Source organism: Lepisma saccharinum, chromosome 28 (genome assembly GCF_977018435.1).
Source record: "Lepisma saccharinum chromosome 28, izLepSacc3.1, whole genome shotgun sequence".
Lineage (NCBI taxonomy): Eukaryota > Metazoa > Arthropoda > Insecta > Zygentoma > Lepismatidae > Lepisma > Lepisma saccharinum.
The window spans coordinates 12,132,555-12,153,571 of record NC_139256.1 but is presented as its reverse complement, the minus strand read 5'-3'; the positions used below and the strand labels follow the sequence as shown (position 1 = coordinate 12,153,571).

The 21,017-nt window shown below is 36.7% G+C and overlaps 1 protein-coding gene across 2 annotated transcripts in view; it reads right to left on the bottom strand.

Moving 5' to 3' along the window:
• Nucleotides 1-8: 8 nt before the first annotated feature.
• Nucleotides 9-21,017, bottom strand: part of LOC145980954 (uncharacterized) — a 67,324-nt gene continuing 46,315 nt past the window's right edge. For both annotated transcript variants that reach the window (XM_083114038.1, XM_083114039.1), the window contains exons 12-14: nucleotides 18,041-18,140; nucleotides 11,927-12,019; nucleotides 9-147 (exon numbers count right to left, since the gene is read on the bottom strand). In XM_083114038.1, the coding sequence (XP_082970164.1) occupies nucleotides 11,952-12,019; nucleotides 18,041-18,140 (168 nt within the window). In that variant the 3' untranslated portion in view covers nucleotides 9-147; nucleotides 11,927-11,951. The remainder of the gene's footprint in view (nucleotides 148-11,926; nucleotides 12,020-18,040; nucleotides 18,141-21,017) is intronic.

Here is a 21,017-nt window from a genome sequence, read left to right as displayed (position 1 = left end):
TTATTTCTTGTAATGTATATTACAAAAAGTAACTTTCATTCTTTGCCATAAGCATACACTCTCAAGGTGCTTTCAACCCTGTGTTTTACATGCGGAACTGAAGAACAATTTCTCCTCAGCATTCAAGATTCTTCCACCAGTCCAATTCTGTAATGACAAAAGTAAACTACATTAAACTGTGCCAAATTACACTTTAAAAGCACAAATTCTATGTGTATATAAAACAGAATGTTTCACACCAACAACCACAACTGTAAAGCTCAAATTTGGAAACAAAATTAATTATATAGTCCTTCCTGCACAAGAAATTTGCAACATTTGATGGACTGGTGCCATTTGTGTAGATAGAAATCACATTATCAAAAGTTATTGCACAAAGAGATCCCACAAATATAGGCTTAAGTATTCAAAAATTTTGACAAAATGCAGGATATATGAGGGTGGATCAAATGGAACAGGGGCCACAGAATGAATTCAACAAATATAGCCCAATACATCCACTGTTCCATCCCTATTATATATATATATATATATATATATATATATATATATATATATATATATATATATATATATATATATATATATATATATATATATATATATATATATATATATATTAAATGGTCATCCTGAACGTGTAAGGTGTTGTTTCCTACATTTCTAAGGATCTTACATTCAATGGAAACAGTTAAAACGTGAAATCTTGGCTTTAATATGATAAGAAGCAATGTATGAATTAAAAAAGAAAAGATATTTGTTACCATCTTCGAGGATGGTTTACTGGACATCTTTTGAGATATTCAACATAGCAGACAAATATGGCTGTTACCATTAACATACAAATTACCTTTTCGCTTACAAGGGTTATTTAAGGTGGGTGCAGTAAACATGGTTTCAATATTGTATGTATTTATTTTAATGTTCTGTATTTCTGCATATTTGTAAGTGCATTGTAGCATACAAGAAAACTCACAATCTAAGAATGTTAGCGGTCTGCTTCAACTAACCCAGTGTACACCTAACAAAATAGCTTCTCCAGAAACAGTGCCCAAAATGCTTTATTTATGTACAACTCTTTCCTCACCCCTGTCAAACATAGTGTTACATATACTCACCCTGAGTTTTTGGTTGTGTGAGTATGATACCAGTCATTTACAAACATAAACCACCCCCTAACTGCCTTCAACAACATGCACCCCAACATAAAATTCAATCCGAATGAAAGAAAATGGCCACCTAAACTTTCTCGACCATATCATCCAATGCCATGAAGACAAGTGCATCAGTTTCCATGTACAGTCATGGAAAGAAATACTTTCCCATACAGCATTAAAACCAGTAGTCTTATGGAGGAAGTATTTCTTTCCAGGCTCAGGCACCCAGTATATCATGCCAAATCCAACCATCTCCCAAAACAGAAAGCCAGAATGAGAATGAATTTCTACATAAGAGCCATCAAACACAGCTCCTTGGAAGAGAAATAGCACACATCACAGAAATAAGACTAAATAATGGATACACTAAACGTGAGTGTGTGCATCAAAGCCCAGTTCCCAACACCCAGAGTCGAGCCGAGCCAAACCAAGAACAGGAACTCAAATGGATTGCATTTCCATACCACCCCACCATGTCAGGAGACTATCCAAGCCATTCAACTCAAAATATAAGACTCGTGCACAAACTGGTATCTCAAAGTTAAGAGCCCCCTACCAAACTTTTAAGGATATTACCTACCTAATCTTAAATCCCCCAGTGTCTACAAAACCACATGTCAATGCTACAGCTACTAAATCAGCATAATTATCCGCACCTCCACCACGTATTGAGACACACTTTTACTAAGCGTGTGAACCTCGAAAGGTTCGGGGATCGAACCTGGAGCCCTTTAGATGAAAGTAATTCTTACCATTGGGGGTTAGCGGTAGCTCGTAAGCTCTCGCTTGGCTGCATCTGCTAACTGCAGGAGGTACCTGAATAAACTTAAATTTACAGAATCCTTTATAAAATGGCAACTCTCTAGATTTGGGTTACTATGACCTTAAGTCTGCATTGGCAAAGGATGACATTATAAAAGTATATTACCTGTCTCTCTTTAGAAGCGTGGACAGAAGGATTTCTAAAGTAACTCTCACTCGCTTGCCGAAGTTCGCCTCTTAAATTGTCACTCAGCTTCGCTGCACTCCACTTCCAAACAAGTTTCTAAAAGTCTGCTTCCAGCCTGAATCTCCTTCAAAATCCAACTCACTCTCCTCTCTCCAAAACTCAAAAACCCCCTTCTCTTACTCCCGAACCACTCTCCTCTTCTCTTCAAACCCCAAGACGAACTCTCCATGTCTCCCTCGAGCCAGATCCAACTTGCATTCCTCCTAATCAAAACTCCTCCCCTTTTTCTCTCTCATCAATTTTGCTTTGCAAATATTGGCGAATGCTTTTCGCTGAGCTGAAGTTAACACTTTCCTATACTTCCTGCCAGGCTGCCTAGCTAAACGTAACTCGAAAATGAAAATGAGGGATACGTAACGGTACTGTACAAGAAAGAATTTGAGAACACCCCAAATAATAAAATCCCCAAAATCGGGCCACAGTGCCACAAACCACTCCATGTACTCCACATCCATATTTAATCCAACTGGCTCCTGCATGAAAAACATCATCAAAGAAATACATGCTATCATCTAGCAGACACCAGCCTAAACTAAGACAGTGGAGAGGCACACCTAACCTGGCACCCTGTACTTAACAAAATCCCAGACAGCCAATCAACACTGTCAGATGGTGGAAGCCAGAACAACTGCCAAGAGAAATCACAGCAGACAACGCAAGCCAAGAAACATACGAATGTCACCAGATGGGAGAAAATGGAACTACCGCCACCCAGGAACAAGCAGTGATGCTCTACTACCTCTATTCCAGATTATGTATCCTTCGAAATTAATCAGAAGAAAACTATTCACAGCCCAAAACATTACTTGTGCAATATTTTTGTTGGCATGTCATTTCATGTTTCTTAATGTTACATAGTGCAATAATAAATGTCTAAATGAAGTTAAAATACAGACTAGAAAGAAGCTCTATTGTGTTACCATTCAGAGTAAATATAAGAACACTGTCTAATCACATAACTCATGTAAAATAATAGTATGTGTAAGTTAATTTGCAAAGTAAAATTACTTTCTAATTTTATGTGTATTTGTTGTAATACCTATCCTTACCACATGGTGACGTAGGATGGCAATTTTCCCATAACCCTATAAAAACCTAACCTACACATCTTTCAGTACAATAAATTTCAACTCTCATTTCATCTGGACATTGACTGAATAACATATTCAGATGTTGGGCACACCTGGTACTGCCCTCTGACACAACCAATGTTGCCAGAACGCCTCGTAATTTTGGAAAAAAAACTATGAATATGTTATAATTAACCCCATGAAATCATTGGTAATGCACTTATCAGTTCGATAAATACCCACACAGATCATCGAAACACATTGAAAACTATTGTAAGTGACTTTACAGCTGCCTTTTCTTTGCTTCATCCAAAAACTTTGTTACACCTTAGTAACTTTTCCCACATACTGAATATTCATGTAGAGCATGATTTTCTTGTTTAAGTGTTTAAAAAAATATCCACATACACTGGGTATTAACTTGGTCTAAGTTTCATGTCTAACCCTTTCTGTGCAAAAGTTATATGCATTTAAAATCTCAGTTGCATGACTTTTTGGACACCCCATACAATGTTCCCGTAATAGTTGTAAATGAAAATAAAAAGTACATTTCAACATGGGGCACCTAGGTTCTTTTTTAAACATAGAAAACTAATAATGCAAATAGCATGTGAAGATACAAACAGTACTTGTCGTGTTGCACTGCCATTCATAGTTCATGAGGAAAAATGGGTATCAAAAATCTTCAGCGATCCAGGACACCATTGTGAACCACAGCTTACAATAGATAACCAATGACACAGATATTACTAGCATATAGGTGCATGCCATGAAGACATATGAGGTGATGTGGAGGTATGGAGTTCCACATATTCATCATCTCTGCCATAGTTGGGATGATGTGATTAGCATCATGCCCGGTGTGACGTCTCTTTAATGTGTGTATTAAATTTGATATTAACGACATCTAAAATGGGAACTCAAATGCCAATTTAATATTAATTTGTTTTAAGAATATAGTTCCCGCCTCAGTAATAGTTTCAATTTAGCACAATTATCGACACTAATACCAGTTGAGTTACTAACATACACTTAAGACAACACTTTCAAGCTTGGAAGACAATTTAACATGAGTTATATTCAAGCCTATTTCACATTCAGGTATTTTTAGTATCTTCAATAATCTTTGGAAGAAACTATGCTTTACAAAACAATTCTACATTTTGATATACAATCACAAATAAAACAGTATTGTATATATTCAATTGTATTTGTCACAATAATTATATGTATACTCATTTCAAGTCCATGCCTACTTATAATTTTACATCAATTATTACAGTAGATGTTATTACATCATACTTCATATAAAGGTGAAGAAAGGTACTTTTATGCAATCTTCCAAGTTTGTCACAAAAGTATGAGTACAGCTTAAATTTGAAAGACTTGGATGGCTATATTTGTTCTTTACCAAATCAATCTTCTTATAATCGAGTTTCTATGTTGAATAATATCACTGTTGAAAGTTTACTTATAGTTCACGAAAAAGATTCCAGCCTCCCTTACCTGGAGCTGTATTAATCAAATACTTATCTGTCAGTATTTCCTTGTCAAATCACTCTTACACAACTCTTCTGTCTTCCCAAAGTGTGAAGATTATTTACTTGTACATTTTCACATTTGTTTTGAAAACTTTTGAATAAATCTGTTCACTGACCACTACTTTGGTCTTAATTTATGTTATTTCTGATAAATTTGGACTTATATCTGCCAAATCAAGAATTTATTGCTCCAACGCTAATTTACGCATATTTTTTTAATAAGTAGCCTCGATCCAGGCATCCATAGCCTCCAAGTTGAGATATGGACACACAGACCAATGAATGAATTCTCTTTTATACATCATGAATGTCTGTTTTTGATACAAACTGCTGTATACTTAGTTTTACATTGACAAATGTGTAATAATATTATATTTTATATAATTTCAAAGGCATTTTTGTATTATTTGCTAACCCAAAAGAGATTATTTTGTATAATTTTTATCATTATGTTATTACGATTTTTTTTATTTTTGTTCAAAGTGATTCGGCAACACTGCAAAATAGCCATGAACTATAGCAAAGCATTTTTCTTTGACAAATTTTATCCAAATATTAAATAAACTTCAAATTGTGCCTGTTTTCATTGCAAATGTATGGGAAACTTTATAAAACAACTGTAATTAATAATTGAATGACTCGGGGTGTAAAACATGGTGAGTGACATTTTGGTCATTTTTGAGTTACAAAGTAAAATGTGCCATCCTTCAATTTTCGAGTGAAATTGCCATTTCATACAATTTGCATTGGACTCAGTGAAGCCTTATGAAATTGGTAAACACAACATGAAAACAATTTATCTACAGTATAGCTTCTAATAACCTTCTTTCTTAATGAACTTAGAAATGATCGAAATGTCACTTACCATGTTTTACACCCGAGCCCTTCAATTAGCAAAGAAAGATTGCAAAATACCAGAATTACAGCTACGAAATTCCTGTTCTTTGCAATGCTTACATAAGAGCATGGAAATAAATAAAATATGTATCAATTTTTTAATTCTGAATAACTTTTAAACTATAGTTGTGATTTCCATTAAATTTCAGAATCAGTGGCGATTAATTATGGGGAAAACAATTAAATAAAAGCCCACTCTGAAAAATGAAGATTCATTTAAAATTACCAAACTTAACAAATTTTAATGCTGATATAACCTTACATGTGAAAGACTGGTTATACCTGCTGCCCTTACCCCCCAGGTACCCATTATATGTGGCTGGGTGAGCCTCAGAGCCATGCAGAAATGGATATGACTGGAAAAATTCCTTATCCTGGGATTTGAACCTGGGTCTTTGATGTAGTAGCCAGATGCTCTACCAACCAAGCTACCATGTAATAACTACCGTATTTCGTAGTTAATAGTTTCGTAGCTACCCCTTTCACATGGGCTCTTACTAATATATTAAAATGCTTAATATTTATAAGAAACTGAATATCTGGGCCATGTCTCAACGTTCCTGTTATGCATCAAGTCTACTGTAAACCAGTGGTTCTCAACCTTCGCTATATCGACTGTGGCCCAGTATATTTTTTAATAATTCAAGGCCCGGTACCAACAATTTTACTTGTAAATACCAAACTTTATTCATTAATTAATGGCATGTAGGAATGGTTTCCAAGAGATTCTCTCCTCACGGTGGCTGCAGAGCACTGTTGCCAACTTAGCTCGTTTGGAGCCAGATTCGGCTCTTCCATGTATTCGTTTGACTGTGAACTATAATGCTAAAGCTGGCTCTGGCCCACATAGACCAATTTTTACCATGAATATAGATTTTGCACATTATATTGTTATATTAGCTGCATTGCCTCAAACTTCCCCCCCTCTTATCTCCCCAGCTACTTTTTATAGCGCCATGGCTGACGTTAAGATGACATAATATTGTTATCCGGGAATCCTTTATTTTCAATTTCATACGATCATTGGTGGATTATTGAGATAAGTGATGCCATCAGATCTAGATGATGAAAATTAATAATGTCATCATCATCACTTTACGACCCCGATGCCATCTCTCTCTCTCTCTCTCTCTCTCCCTCTCTCTCTCTCTCTCTCTCTCTCTCTCTCGAGAGAGAGAGAGAGAGAGAGAGAGTGAGTTTAAAGTTAACAGTAATAGCAGCACCCCCACCCCTTTTGACCCTAGGAGGCACTTTATCAAGTCTTTGTAAATCTAGCTCCTTGGAAGTCAACCCTAGCTCCATTTAAGGTAATTTAGCTCATTTGTTTGCATCAGGTTTGGCAACACTGCCAGGATGGCCGTAGAAGGAAAGGAGAAATGGATCATGCTTATGGGAGCATTATTTTCATTGTTCTCTCGGTAATATCAAACATCCAAGGCGTAGAAAAGTACATGAACGGAAAAAGAACATGCTGAACAATTTCTTGGTCATCGGAAAAGTCAAAACTCCCATTTGATTAGCCACAACTTGAAGTTGATTCCTCCATAAGGAATACATGGGATTCTGTAAATACTTATTCATCATATTTTTCAAACATCCTGTCTAGCTTAATAATCAACTTAAAAAACAGCTTCCACTTGCAACATGGAGAGAAATTCATACTCTCTTCTAAGCCGTTTTTCTCTTGTTATTTTTAGTAGCAATGTCCATTCAGACTATATTAAAATAAATGCATAATTGATGCGAAACTGTCACTCTTTGTCTTCATAGTATGTAAAGCTGACTAAACAAAACTCTGCGGCACATCAACCCTCTGAGGGCCAAGGCCTGCCGACAGGGTGGATGATTTTTATTAAAAAAATATATATACAGTAGAGCGTCGATTATCCGAAGGAATTGGGGGACATGGGTGTTCGGAAAACTGGTTTGTTCGGATAATCGAACTGTACATGTTTATTTGCCAAAAAGAAGTACTGTACAGTAAATTTATTCATAAAAACAGGCATCTCTTTAAGTATGTATTACAAAGTAACGTACAAAGGCAACTTTAGTAGGAATATATAGTATGTGGTACAGTTTATTAAACAAAAATATGTACATATTACATACGCATTTTGCATGAACAATACACACAGTACACAAAATTAACGTTTAAAAAAATCCTTTATTTTGGTCTGTCTAAGCAAGCCTACACGCTTACGAGCAGCTAAGTCACGTACTTTTTTCATTACAGATATCTGAAAGTGAGCGAGTACACAGTTCGGTTAAGCGGTCGTTCGGTTGACCGACGTTCGGATAATCGACGCTCTACTGTATATTTAAATAGATTTTTTCATGTTGAGGGGAATAACCAACGTGGTTGATAATATAAGATGTAAACTAGTTACTAAAAATATATCCACAAAACTTACTTGTAAATGTTCTATTAATTTCAGTGGTCTCTGCCACCATCCACTTGGGAACTCGATGCTTCACTGCTAGGTTGACTTCTGGTTCCTGTTGTTGTTTCCTTGACTACCGCTAGGGGCGCTGGTGTAGCAATTTCATCTGCTGCGCATGATGGGTTTGAGCTGTTGTAATAGTGGGAGCCAAACATGATAAGCCTGACCGCTGTCGATATTCAGCTCGTAAAAATCCCAACCCACTACCGGGCTAGCAAGACACCTCAAGTTCAATAAACACAGGATCCAAAAAGTTTCAGTTAGGCACACATCACACACCCTAATCGACACCAAAATCAAAGAGATGCATGCAATTATGCACTTTCTGCACGAGCTGAATATCGACAGTGGTCAGGCTCATCATGTTTGGCTCCTGCTATTACAACAGCTCAAACCCATCACACGCAGCAGACGAAATGGCTACACCAGCGCCCCTAGCGATAGTCGAGGAAACAACAACAGGAACCGGAAGTCAACCTAGCAGTGAAGCATCGAGTTCCCAAGTGGACGGTGGCAGAAGCCACTGAAATTAATAGCACATTTACAAGTATGTTTCGTGGATATATTTTTAATAACTCGTTTACGTCTTATATAGATTTTTTTATTTTAAAAAAAATGCCTAAAATTGCTTGTATGGTTTTGGCACCATACAGATATATGTATTTTATAGAGAGACTTTTTCTAGTAAATAGCCCTGTAAAATATTTGAACAGTTTAATTAAAGCACATAAAAAAATTGTATGTAAATATACATTTTTCTGTTTCTGATGCTGTATACCTACTATAGAAATGTTTGTTACTGGCCATCATGGCGGAGCGGTTAGCACATTGCGCTACGATGCCAGGGGTCCCGGGTTCAAATCCCAGCCTGGGCATGGATATTTGCGAGTGTCCATTCATCAATTTTATTATATCATCACTCATCCCCATCTTCGCAAATTAGCCAAAATGTGGCACAAAAAGTGAAGTAAAATAAAGCAAATGTTTGTTGAGCGTGTAAATGAAACTATAATAATTTCAGTCACTTCCAATGAAAATAAAACATTCTGGCTGTACTCTATAATTATAACTTAAATATTTTTTATAGTGTTTGTAGCTGAATTTTGGCAATTTTTTAATAAGTTTGCAAAATATCAGCTGCCATGTTTATTTACAGTTTAATGATTTACTGCTTAACATGATTAGTATTTTGTATAATTTTTCATACAAAATATTTGCTATTTTTATCTAAAAAAGTTATTGAATTTTAAAACAAGATAAATTTAAGTTTGTTTTTAGTTTACATATTACATTTCCTTTCATGTGAGCTTCACCCCATCTGTACATATATTTTGTTTTCTTTCTTTTCCTATTTAGAGCCTAATAAACACCATTAAATGATTACGAGATTAATGTGTTTTCACCAAAAGTGATTCTCATATCTAAAAAATTGTTGTGTACATTATTCTATAAATTAGTGATTTTTTTTAAAAAAAAACCCTTATTTAAATCGGCTCAATGCTTCTTTTCAAGTAGCTCCCCAATTGTTCTCCTACAGAAATTTTTGGGGTCCCTACCAAAAGTGGGGGAACTCTCTCGCACCAGAGACGAGAGCGTTAATTGTAATAAATATAATAATTAATATGTAATAAATAAATTATGGCGTAAACGTAGGAGTACTAGTTCGATTATGTCTGAAGCACAACTTGTTGACAAATAAACTGATGCCATCTTCGTGTACAGACATGACAAAGAAATAGAGTTACTGATGGAAAAACTTAGAACTGGAAAAGCAAGGCAGTAGCAACTTTTTCTGGGTGCACACTCTAGGACCTTCACAAAATTCAAGTGTAATTCCCGGTTTTGAAGGTGAATTTTCCAAAAATTCAAAGCTACAAGAACATGTTTTCTCTATTTCAACTTACATATTACCGCCTCTCAACACCCACCCACACACACAAATATATTAACAATATAAAGGATGTGTGCTTTCCAATGCATCCAAAAATTATAATACAATTCAATTAAACAGAATATATATTTAAAATATTTAATTTGGGGTGGGGAGTTTACATTTGCCACTTCACATACTCAGACTCAAAATATATCTACAAACATTAAGTCACAAATGTTACGGTTTATATTCCAATCTATTAAAAAAGCTAAACTTTGAAAAACTTGCCTCAGGGCATTTATAAATATGTATAAATTCAATGGGATTTGGATTAATAAAAGTCGCAATTTTTGACGTCTACCATGAAAACTCACGCAGAATTCCCGGAGCCAATAATTCATGCAGAATTCCTGGTGAGTAGTCACCCTATTTTTAGACCGAACCATCAAAAGCAACAACAAATTCACTACCACAGAAAACCATGGGCAGGGAACCAGTATATTCACCCAAAACAATGATCTAAGGGAAAATTCACACCATAGCAACTGAGCCAATCAGTAGCAATGTTTCATGCTGTCACGGCATGACAGGCTGCACAAGCCTGCATTTAATTGGTGACACGTTTCACCTATCCTTGCAGTGTGAATTCTCCCTAAGGAAAGATGTTACCATAATCATAGACAAGAGGACATAAGAATGGGTACACAGAACTCTCAACATGGTGTAGCAAATCAGATGCAGGTTTGACATCCAAACCATCACCAACCAACCAGCAAAAATAAAATGACATGGATTGCCTTCCCTTACCACTATACGAAATCCAACTGCCTTGCCAAGACACCGAGACAGATCAGCATCGAACAAGAACACAAACCAGTGACCAAAATAGCCAGTGCTCTAAACTAGCACAAACGATATTTCATCTTGCCCCTGGACAACCCAGGAGTATGCAACACCCAGCGTGAGTGCAATTCGCATTACATTGGCAGATCAATCAGAGCCATCCATGAATGTATAGAACAGGACTTGTCAGATGCTAAAAAATCCAAGCCGACTAGCAAATTGCCTCAAGTTCAACAAAAACTCGGTTAAAAAATGTTTCATTCAGGCATACATCACACAAGCTAATTGACACCAAAATCAAAGACACACATGCAATTATACACTTTCTGCATGAACTTAACATTGACACTGGTCAGGCACATCACATTTGGCTCCCGCTCCTGCAGCAACTGACACCAAGTATGTGCAAGCCAATGTAGCAGACAAACTGGGTACACCAGCGCTCCCAGCAGTGAAGCTACAAGTTCCCAAGTGGATAGTGGTAGGGGTCCAAAATGAACAGAACCTTTGAAGTAAGTCTAGCAGAAAAAGTTATTACAGTGGAATCCCGATTTTACATTTTCCCGCATTATACATTCAACCGTGATGGTCCCAAAGTAGCAAAATGTTTTAAATTTTCCTACATTTTACCATATTTTAAGTTTTTTTAGTTTGGTCCCCTGAAAAACATAAAATCGAGATTCCACTGTAGCTTGTTTATGTGTATTTATTATACAACCAAATATTTTATCCCCCAATCATGAATAAATAAAATTATGTTTATGGTTGGGTATCCATTGTAAACATAATTTTATGTTTAATAACATGGGTACCTGGGGGGAAACCCTGGGGGTAAAGGCGGTCAGGGGCGTGATCCTGATCACATCACCCCCACTCACGACCGGATCAAGAAAGTGTGGGGCGTTACCCCCCCCCCCCCCACACCCCCTATACGCCTTCATGGCATGGTGCTTAGCACAGGGGAGCACTTTACCTTTTTATCCATTGTAAGAGATGGTCTCCTTAAGTGTTTGCTTCAGTACCTGTCCTAAACCTATGTACACACACACATTGTTACTATTAGAACATAAACTTATATTCTCTAAAGTCACGTACCTTTCCTGCTTCCTTCACTTATTAGTCACTGCATCATAACGCTAACCTCACCCTCACTTTTATCAATGGATAACTGTTGGCCACATTCCATCCCTTTAGAAAAAAAATATTTGTTAAAATTTGCACAAGAAGTTCAAAAATACTCGCAGTAATTTGTTTTGAAAACATGAAAATAACAGAAAGCAGTTTTAAATGCACCAGGTAACTAACCATAACGTAAGTTCAAGACAAAGCATGGAACAGTTTGATCATTTTCCGAAGTGCACACCTGAATAGTCTGCTTTTACTTAAGATTCATATTTTCCTGACAAAGATGTGGGAATAAAGCAGCAGGGGGAATGCAGAGAGAGCTAGGTCAGGAATTTCTCAAAGGATATTTGGTTCCTTCATGACAACTGTTTCACGGAAATGAGTCCGTGAACAAGGCACACTGAACGCCTTGTATTGTTACCCAAATCGAATGCACTTTCATGATATGTGGTCTCTTACTTTGATATCGAGAAACAGAACATTTTTTTTCTAATATTTGAATCTTCAATTTGTCACTGCTATATGTTTAGAAGTCTCGTACCATGGCATCTCGGTCTAAGGCATCATGCTTTGGACTCCGGCTACGGGACACGTAGGTTCGAGTTTCCTGGGAAAAGCTAACAACGTTTCTTCTGAGATTTCAGCCAGTGTATGGAGTCGGTGTCCACCCACCATCGTGAGGAAATTGGGGAGCTACAAACGAGTAACTTAACTTGGAAACGTACAACAATGACTGGGGGTTTGCCGTGCTGACCACACATCACCCTGTAACTACCTGGATGATTTCCCACCTCGGCAAGTGGGAGCTAGGCCAGCAGTCACGGGTTATTTATTGATTTATATGTTAGAAAATTGACACAGTTCAAAGTTCCCAGCACTAAAAACCAAGAGGGCAGAGTAGAGATGGTATCAAGACCATACTTGGCAGTCTTATCTCATCGGTTTACCTTGCTCTCAGTCTTTTCTCCAGTTGTAAATGCCTGTCTTGTACTGAGTCTCAACACATTCCTTTTCTTCTCGGTCTCAAATTCATGGAAGTCTGTCTTATTCTTGATCTCGTTTCCACAAGTCTTAAAAGATCTAGTCTTGTTTCATTGCAATGTTCACCCTCACACCTCTCTCTAATGTGACCGAGGCAGTGACAATAGTGAAGACAGCGTGGTCAACCAATTCTGTTAAATCATGTCCCACCAATTACTTTTTATATCACAATGTGACTGGTACATGCTCTCAGTTATACCTGAAGTTCAGACTAACACATCATCACATCATATAAATGCCAGATATATAATAGCATACAATCAGAATTCAAAAAAATGTGTAGTACAGGAAGAAGCTACGGTTACATGATGAAAAGGTAACACCAGCTTACATTTACTAAGGAAATATATTTTTTGTAAAAACAGTGGAGTAATTTTTATGTAAAATATGTTGTTATAACCAAGCAAAAACCTATAGTTAAAACATCATCAAATTATACCTTGGAAAAGAATTATTTATAACATAAAAGTGAAATTTAAATAAAGAAAGTGTCTTAGCTGTGGTGGTTCAGTCGGTAACGCGTCTGACTACCATGCTAAAGGTCCCGGGTTCGATCCCTGGCCGGTTCAAATCTAGGAACTTTTCTAACATTGGAAGCGGCCCTGGTGCCCACCCAGAGTCGAATAACATGGGTACCTGGGGGAAACCCTGGGGGGTAAAGGCAGTCAGGGGCATGATGCTGATCACATCACCCCCACTCGCCACCTATACACCTTCATGACATGGTGCTAAGCACAGGGGAGCACTTTACCTTTTTCTTAGACAATCTTCTCTGAGAAGAATCAGTCTTTTTCATATATTATTTACTTCCAAGAATTCTGCTAGAGTATAATTTCTTCATCCAGGTCTTCTACAATTCTGCTCTTCAATTTTCAAAACTCAATATCTGACTAAATCACGTCCAAATGTAGAATATATGTGTCACTTTATGTAATATTCTTTAACCTTTAAGTAGGTAGGTGGCCAAATTGTACACAAGTGGGTAGTAGACACAGAAAAAATACACTTACAGTTATATTTCTAACAATTATAATTGTAATTATGTAATTTTACATTATTTGTACGGTTGTAAGATTGTGAATAATGAAAATAACTAAATTTGAAACTTTCTAAGGACATTTTTACAATTTTCCTTTTTCCTTCTATTTTATAGGGACAATTCCTTATTTTATTATATTTTTTTCATTTTTTTTTTCTTCTGCACTACTAACCACGTCCAATAACTCTAATAGCTTTTTGACATGTTCCTGTTCTTTCTTGTATTCCATTTCGAAGAAAAGAAAAGCCATAAGTATTGCAACACTCGAGCAAAATAAAGTTTAAAACAATACGCAAGTAGGTAGGTGGGGTGCTGATAACACCCCAGAACGCTGAGTTCTTTTGTTATTGTACACCAGCGCACAACAAGGCGACTAAAAGACCTACCCCTCAAGGAGTAAACAACATGAAGGTAACGGAAAAAGATGAACAGTGTTGCCAACTTATAAGACTATTTCTTTTAACAATTTTTACACCTGGGGTGTTGTGGCCACCCCACATACCCACTTAAATGTTAAAGCATCCATGTGAGGTATTAAATCACATATAAGCTTGCTTGTTATTGTAGATGAAAGCAGATATCAATTAACTGCTACAAATTCAATATGGTGTTTTTTACACACATTAGTGCCATTCCACAACTTTCCAATCTTTTTTAAACATTATGCCATGATCAAAGTTCTTTCAAGATCCAGTTATAAGAAAAAAGGCTTCTATATAGCTTAAGCAACCTATTATGATTAAATTGCAAAGTCTAATATTTTAAAAACATTAATAATTGTACAAATATGAAGCAATCACCAATTGCTACATTTGTACTTATCCTTATTCCATCATGAGATTTTTTCAATGTATATATATATATATTGGTCACTAACTGCTTAACAGCCTTGATATTTGTGAAGTAAATGTACATATTTGTTCTGTTACAGCTATTTTGCAATGTATATAACAATATACTTATCTAGCAATTGCATGATGTTACAAAATACCAAGAATGACATTATATTATACACTGACCAATCTTAAAGAGTTGATCTTTGTATATAAACCTTGAAGCAATCAATGCAAATGTAGACAATTTCAATAAATTTAATTATACATCTGAATGCTTCCCCTCTTACTTCTTTGAAAGAACATATTGAAGATATTGTTTCTTGATATAATCAGTAAAAAAAACTGTTATAAATTTGAATTCAAAATATTGCATAAATATAAAAATATTAATAACTTACGTTTTGCGAGTACGTATCTAGGTAATTCCGATGTTTCGGGATGCAACTGCTCCCTTCTTCAGGCTGCTCACGTTTAGGTTATGGGTAAATCATAACCACGTCGACCTCTCCATAGGTACAGGATATAGGATTGGTAAAAGATGTGTGGTTAAAAAACAATAAAAATCTAAAACCCATTACAGGTGCACGTCATACTGCCATGCTGTTTCCCCGAAATGTTAAAACTTTAAAACTGTGAATAGCCACAGCCCGCGTGTGCTGCAATTGCAATTAAATTTAAAGTTTTAACATTTCAGGGAAACAGCATGGTAGTATGACGTGCACCTGTAATGGGTTTTAGATTTTTATTGTTTTTTAACCACACATCTTTTACCAATCCTATATCCTGTACCTATGGAGAGGTCGACGTGGTTATGATTTACCCATAACCTAAACGTGAGCAGCCTGAAGAAGGGAGCAGTTGCATCCCGAAACGTCGGAATTACCTAGATACATACTCGCAAAACGTAAGTTATTAATATTTTTATATTAAATTTGTGAGTAATTCGCACAATTTTCAACAATATTACACAATTTCATAATTTTCTCCTAATATTCAAATTGGCTTTTTAAATATTTATTAAAATTAGTTCAAATAGTAATTCCAGACACATTTAATTGCATTATATGAATAAATGTGGAGTAATCGCATGACCAAAACTATTATTATTATTGCACAAGTGTGGAACTCTGAACTTAGCGTAACTATTTCAAATCTAAATATGACAATATATTAACTTTATTCTCATATCTCTTCCACACACCCTCCCTGCTACTGACCACACATTTCAACAAGTCTGGCGAGGGAGCCATGTTTTTCCATGTCACGTTTATCTTTGAGACCTGGCAACCTTGCAGGTTCAATGCTTACTCCAATGTCTGGTGAGTATTTCCATTTGGCTCAAATATATATGTCTAATACCCATTAACTTACCTGCACATAAAATTGTGCTTAAGCCTTAACTAGACCTCGCATTTTAGGTTTTTAACCTATTTTTTTCTTTACAGGTGTGTAAAATACTGTCAGCATTTTGTTAAAAAATGCAACTGATGAGGTTTTATAGTGGCTAAATAACCTATTTTGCTTGTTAGGTTTATGTGCCTAAATCAAACCTTTTATTAGGCTTTTATATATTTTTAAAGGTTTTACAGGATTTTTATGTCACACAGAGACATTTGCTTTGTTCGGTCACGAAAAAAATTCAATTACTAACGTGTTTCAAACGTACTTTCTGTCGATTTCCCTTCCTCCAAGTCCGGTAATTTTTCAAAGCTCTAAACAAAGCAAAATGTCTGGCGCCACTGTTACCTGTACAATCCAAAGTGGTCTGATCTGTGTAGTCTTGCTCACTTTCGCGTCACTTCGGTGCTTTGTGGCATTCACACCTTGCAAACTGCAAGGGTTGATCAACTGAAAAGGTACAAAACGACACTGTCGGTGTAAATGAATACTTTATTCAAAGTATCCTCCATAGGCCTGAGCACATTGATCCCATTGATGAACGAGCCGAATGATTCCTTTTTCCCAGAATTCCTTTGGCCGTGATGCGACCCAGTTCTTTACAGCGTCCTTGAGTTCATCGTTCGAGGTGAAGCGCTTTCCTTTGAGATGCTTTTTTCACCTGTCGTGAATAATTGTCCACATTGTTCCAAAGCTGACATCCATCTTTACCGCCAACATTCGCAATGTGACACGTCGATGACTTTGCACTAGGTCGTCCACCTTGTCGAGGAGATCGGCCGTGATGACAGTGTTCGTCTGGCCTGGTCTCGGGTCATCAAGCAAACTCTCACGGCCTGCACAAAAACGGGCACTCCATTTCCTCACTGATATGCCAGACACACAGTCTTCCCCGTAAACGTTCACCATCCGGCGATGAATATCGGCCGGTTTAACACCTTCCGCTGTCAGAAAACGGATAACGCCTCGCTGCTCCTCAACAGTCAAATTTGCCAATGTTAACGCCATCCTGTCCGAACACGCACTGCCGCGTCACTTGGACGGCACTCTGTATCGGAGCCTCTGCTCTCTCTCCTGCGCATGTACGTTCCCCTGCATGCTCCGATGCCGCGTGGCGACTCCAATCGCACTCCTACATATCACGCTACGTTCTCCCATCGCGTCATCGGTATTATATAAACGATTCCGTTGTTACGACGTTTCGTACCTTTTCATTTGATCAACCCTTGTAACATTTCAGCACTGAAGTTTGCATGACTGACTATGTTTTTGTTGGAAGATTATTTTCAGCATATAAGATGATCCTCACAGACAAAATTGCAGAGTTTGACTGTGGATAACATGAAAAAAGATTGTGGCCTAACTATACGGCAAAGAGTGGATTTTAATAGCAAATTTCCAACGGTAAGTTCTGCCATCGCCGTAAGGTTAGGCAACACACATAACGTTATGCAAGATGGTGCGTATTTCAGGATATAGATGTCTCATTTTCATTGCAGGTGACTATACGTAAACAGCATTTTTCAGGAAGTTTTAACTATTTTAAGTTTTTTTTAACCTACTTCAAGATTTTTCAAGCCTAACTAAGATTTTTAGGACCTATTTCATGATTTTTAGAGCTTATTTTAGGAACCTAAAAGCACACTTTTTAGAATCTAAAAATCCGAGGTCTAGCCATAACGTTGAATGAACCCAGCCAGAGCGGCAATATGCCTGTAATTTTTTACTTATAAATTATAACTTATAATAAATGCCGAAAGCAAACATTACCTGTACTTATATGGTCACTCAGCATTCGTGGTACAATATTACCCAAGACATCCAGCCTCAGCTCAATTTCACCCACACTGATTGAATTTGATTCTGGACTCTGAAAAAAAAAAGTGTGTTGTATCTTATCTGTAGCATCATAACATATTTTTGACTTAAACTATGAAGTTATAGAATGATGCCCAATTTATGCCATTGTTTGGTAGTTATCTCTCAGATCACAAAATTAGTTAAATATGGTAACTGCACATCTGAAGTTGGTTTAATTAAAGGCACTTGGCCTATTACTATTTGCTAGGGATGGGACCGATTAATCGGTACTCTATCGGTATCGGACAATATAGGCATATCGGTGTATCGGTAAAATTACCGATTATTTTACCGATCTGATATATCAATAAATATCTTATAATTTAGTGCAAAATTCTGCCATTTTGTTGAAATTTTTATGGATAATCTCCATGCCCTTCTTTCTAAAAAAGTAAATGTCTAAATATTCAACTTCTTTCTAAAAAAGTAAATGTCTAAATATTCAACTTCTTTTGCACTGCAGTCACCTCGAAACACACATTTATTAAGGAGATCAATGAACATTTCAGGTTCTTCAAGGACCATTTCTAATTTTATATCGGATCTGTAGAATATCGGTTATCGGTATCGGTAAATTTTATATCGGTACTTTATCGGTATCGGCCAAAATTTCATATCGGCCCATCCCTACTATTTGCTATTTTCATTAACGATACAATCAATGTTTTAAACTAATGAAAATCATTACTGCTCTGAGATGACTTGAAAATATGTTTCGAAATTAACTATAGTAAGCATTATTATTGTTTGAAAAGAAAAAAACCTGGAAGCTAATATAAGTAGAACAATATTTATTACCATCTGTAGGAAAAAGCATTATTTAATTACACATTACTACAGTGCAAGAAAGTAAACAGGGTACACATTAACAGCTTGATTCATTATCCCGAGTAAACTTTGGCAGGTACTAGGTGCACTTTTTATATTATCCCAATTACTTTCTCTCGTTCCATTTTTTTTATCCCGTTCAAACTCTGCGAGGCTTTCTGCCATGAAGTACAGTACATGCCCACTTGGAAGCAGCACCTGCTCAACTTGATGCTTGGAATGTGTAGCAGTGAGAGATGCCAAAGGCAAGAAAATTGGCAGTCAATCAAATTACTACTGCCCAGATTGCAATGTCCCCTGAAGCTGCATGCTTCAGAGTCTATCACACTGTGCATAATATCTAATAAGCACAGGACCAGAACAGCAATTTGTAAGATTTTAAAAACATATGTACAACATTTAAAGGCAAGATATTATGTTTAAATGTATTATGATGATAAAAATGTGTATCCTTCATTAGGCCGAGTATAATAAAATTTGTTCATTATCTGGGTGGCTACTCTAAGACCATGATAAAATTCACGTATAATTCTCGATTTTCAAGGAGAAATTTCCAAAAATTCATGTCTAAAAATTTAAGGGTACAGGCAAATGTTTCCTCTATTTAAACCTTGCTTTATTACCGCATGTAATCATAAGCATATTAAGAAAATGCTTATGATTACACAAAACAATATTAAGAAAATTAAAACACTTCCATCTGAAAGAACATGCACGTGAGCGAAGAACTGACAACGAACCGATGCTAACGCACACAAATTTCGGTCATAAAGGAACTCTTAGCTTACGCTCCAAAAAGGTTATATTTGACGCCTTCCCATGAGTTGCTATGTTTGTCAGATAGGTTATACTGCTAAGAATATTAAAAGTATAGGGACTGAGAGATTTGTGTTTTGTTTTTTACTGAAGCTTTACTATTTTCCTTCCTCGATAAAAATAAAAGCTAAAAAGTGAAAACATGCCACAGGGCATTTATAAATACGGATTCAATGAGGTTTGGACTAATAAAAGCTATAATATTTCACGTCTGCGGAGAATAATTCACGCAGAATTCAAGTATAATTTCCGGAACCAATAATTCATGCATAATTCCCAGTGAGTAGCCACACTGATTATATACACATGTACATAGGTGGCCGCGGTGGCTCAGTCGGTAACGCATCTGACTACCATGCTAAACGTCCCGGGTTCGATCCCCGGCCGGTTCAAATCCGGGAACTTTTCTAACGATGGAAGCGGTCCCGGCATCCACCCAGCATCGAATAACATGGGTACTTGGGGGAAACCCTGGGGGGGTAAAGGCAGTCAGGGGCATGATGCTGATCACATCACCCCCACTCACGACCGGATCAAGAAAGTGTGGGGCGTTACCCCCACACCCCCTATACGCCTTCATGGAGTGGTGCTATGCACAGGGGAACACTTTAGTTTACTTTACTTTACTTTACATGTGTACATAATGTTTACAAGTGAGTGAACTGAATTGCTTGACCTTTCATTTCATATATACAATATTATGAGTAGAGTATGGTTTTTTTTCGATAAAAAGCCGGCTTTTTTGAAAAAAAAACCCGGAAATTTTGGTTTTTTACCAATTACAGCTAACCTATTTCACTTGAAGTTACTGTTATGAGTATACAGGTTTGTAATGACATATTTTACAACTAGCTACAAAAATTTACATGATGTAGCAGCCAGGAGACAGATATTGGCCAATCCCAGTGGACGCATATTGCATAGTGGTTCAGCTACAATTTTAACCCTAGCTTACTGGGCTGAGGGGAACTTGCAGTCCCACAGTCTCTATTTTTTAGATTTTTCAACTGTTTGATGAAAATAAATTACATGGTTCCCTGGGATGTTCACAATATTTCTGTATTACTTTTGTTCATAAAAACATATAAATGTAATGTAAATAGGAGGCAGGTGAAATAAAGATGGCGGATGGTAGAAGGAGTACGTTTCTTCGCTCCTCAACTTTAGCCTGTGTTCTTGTAGTGTTTTGTGCCATTTGTGTTTTTCAACTTGATGAGACTGTGAAGTTACACCCTGGCTCGTC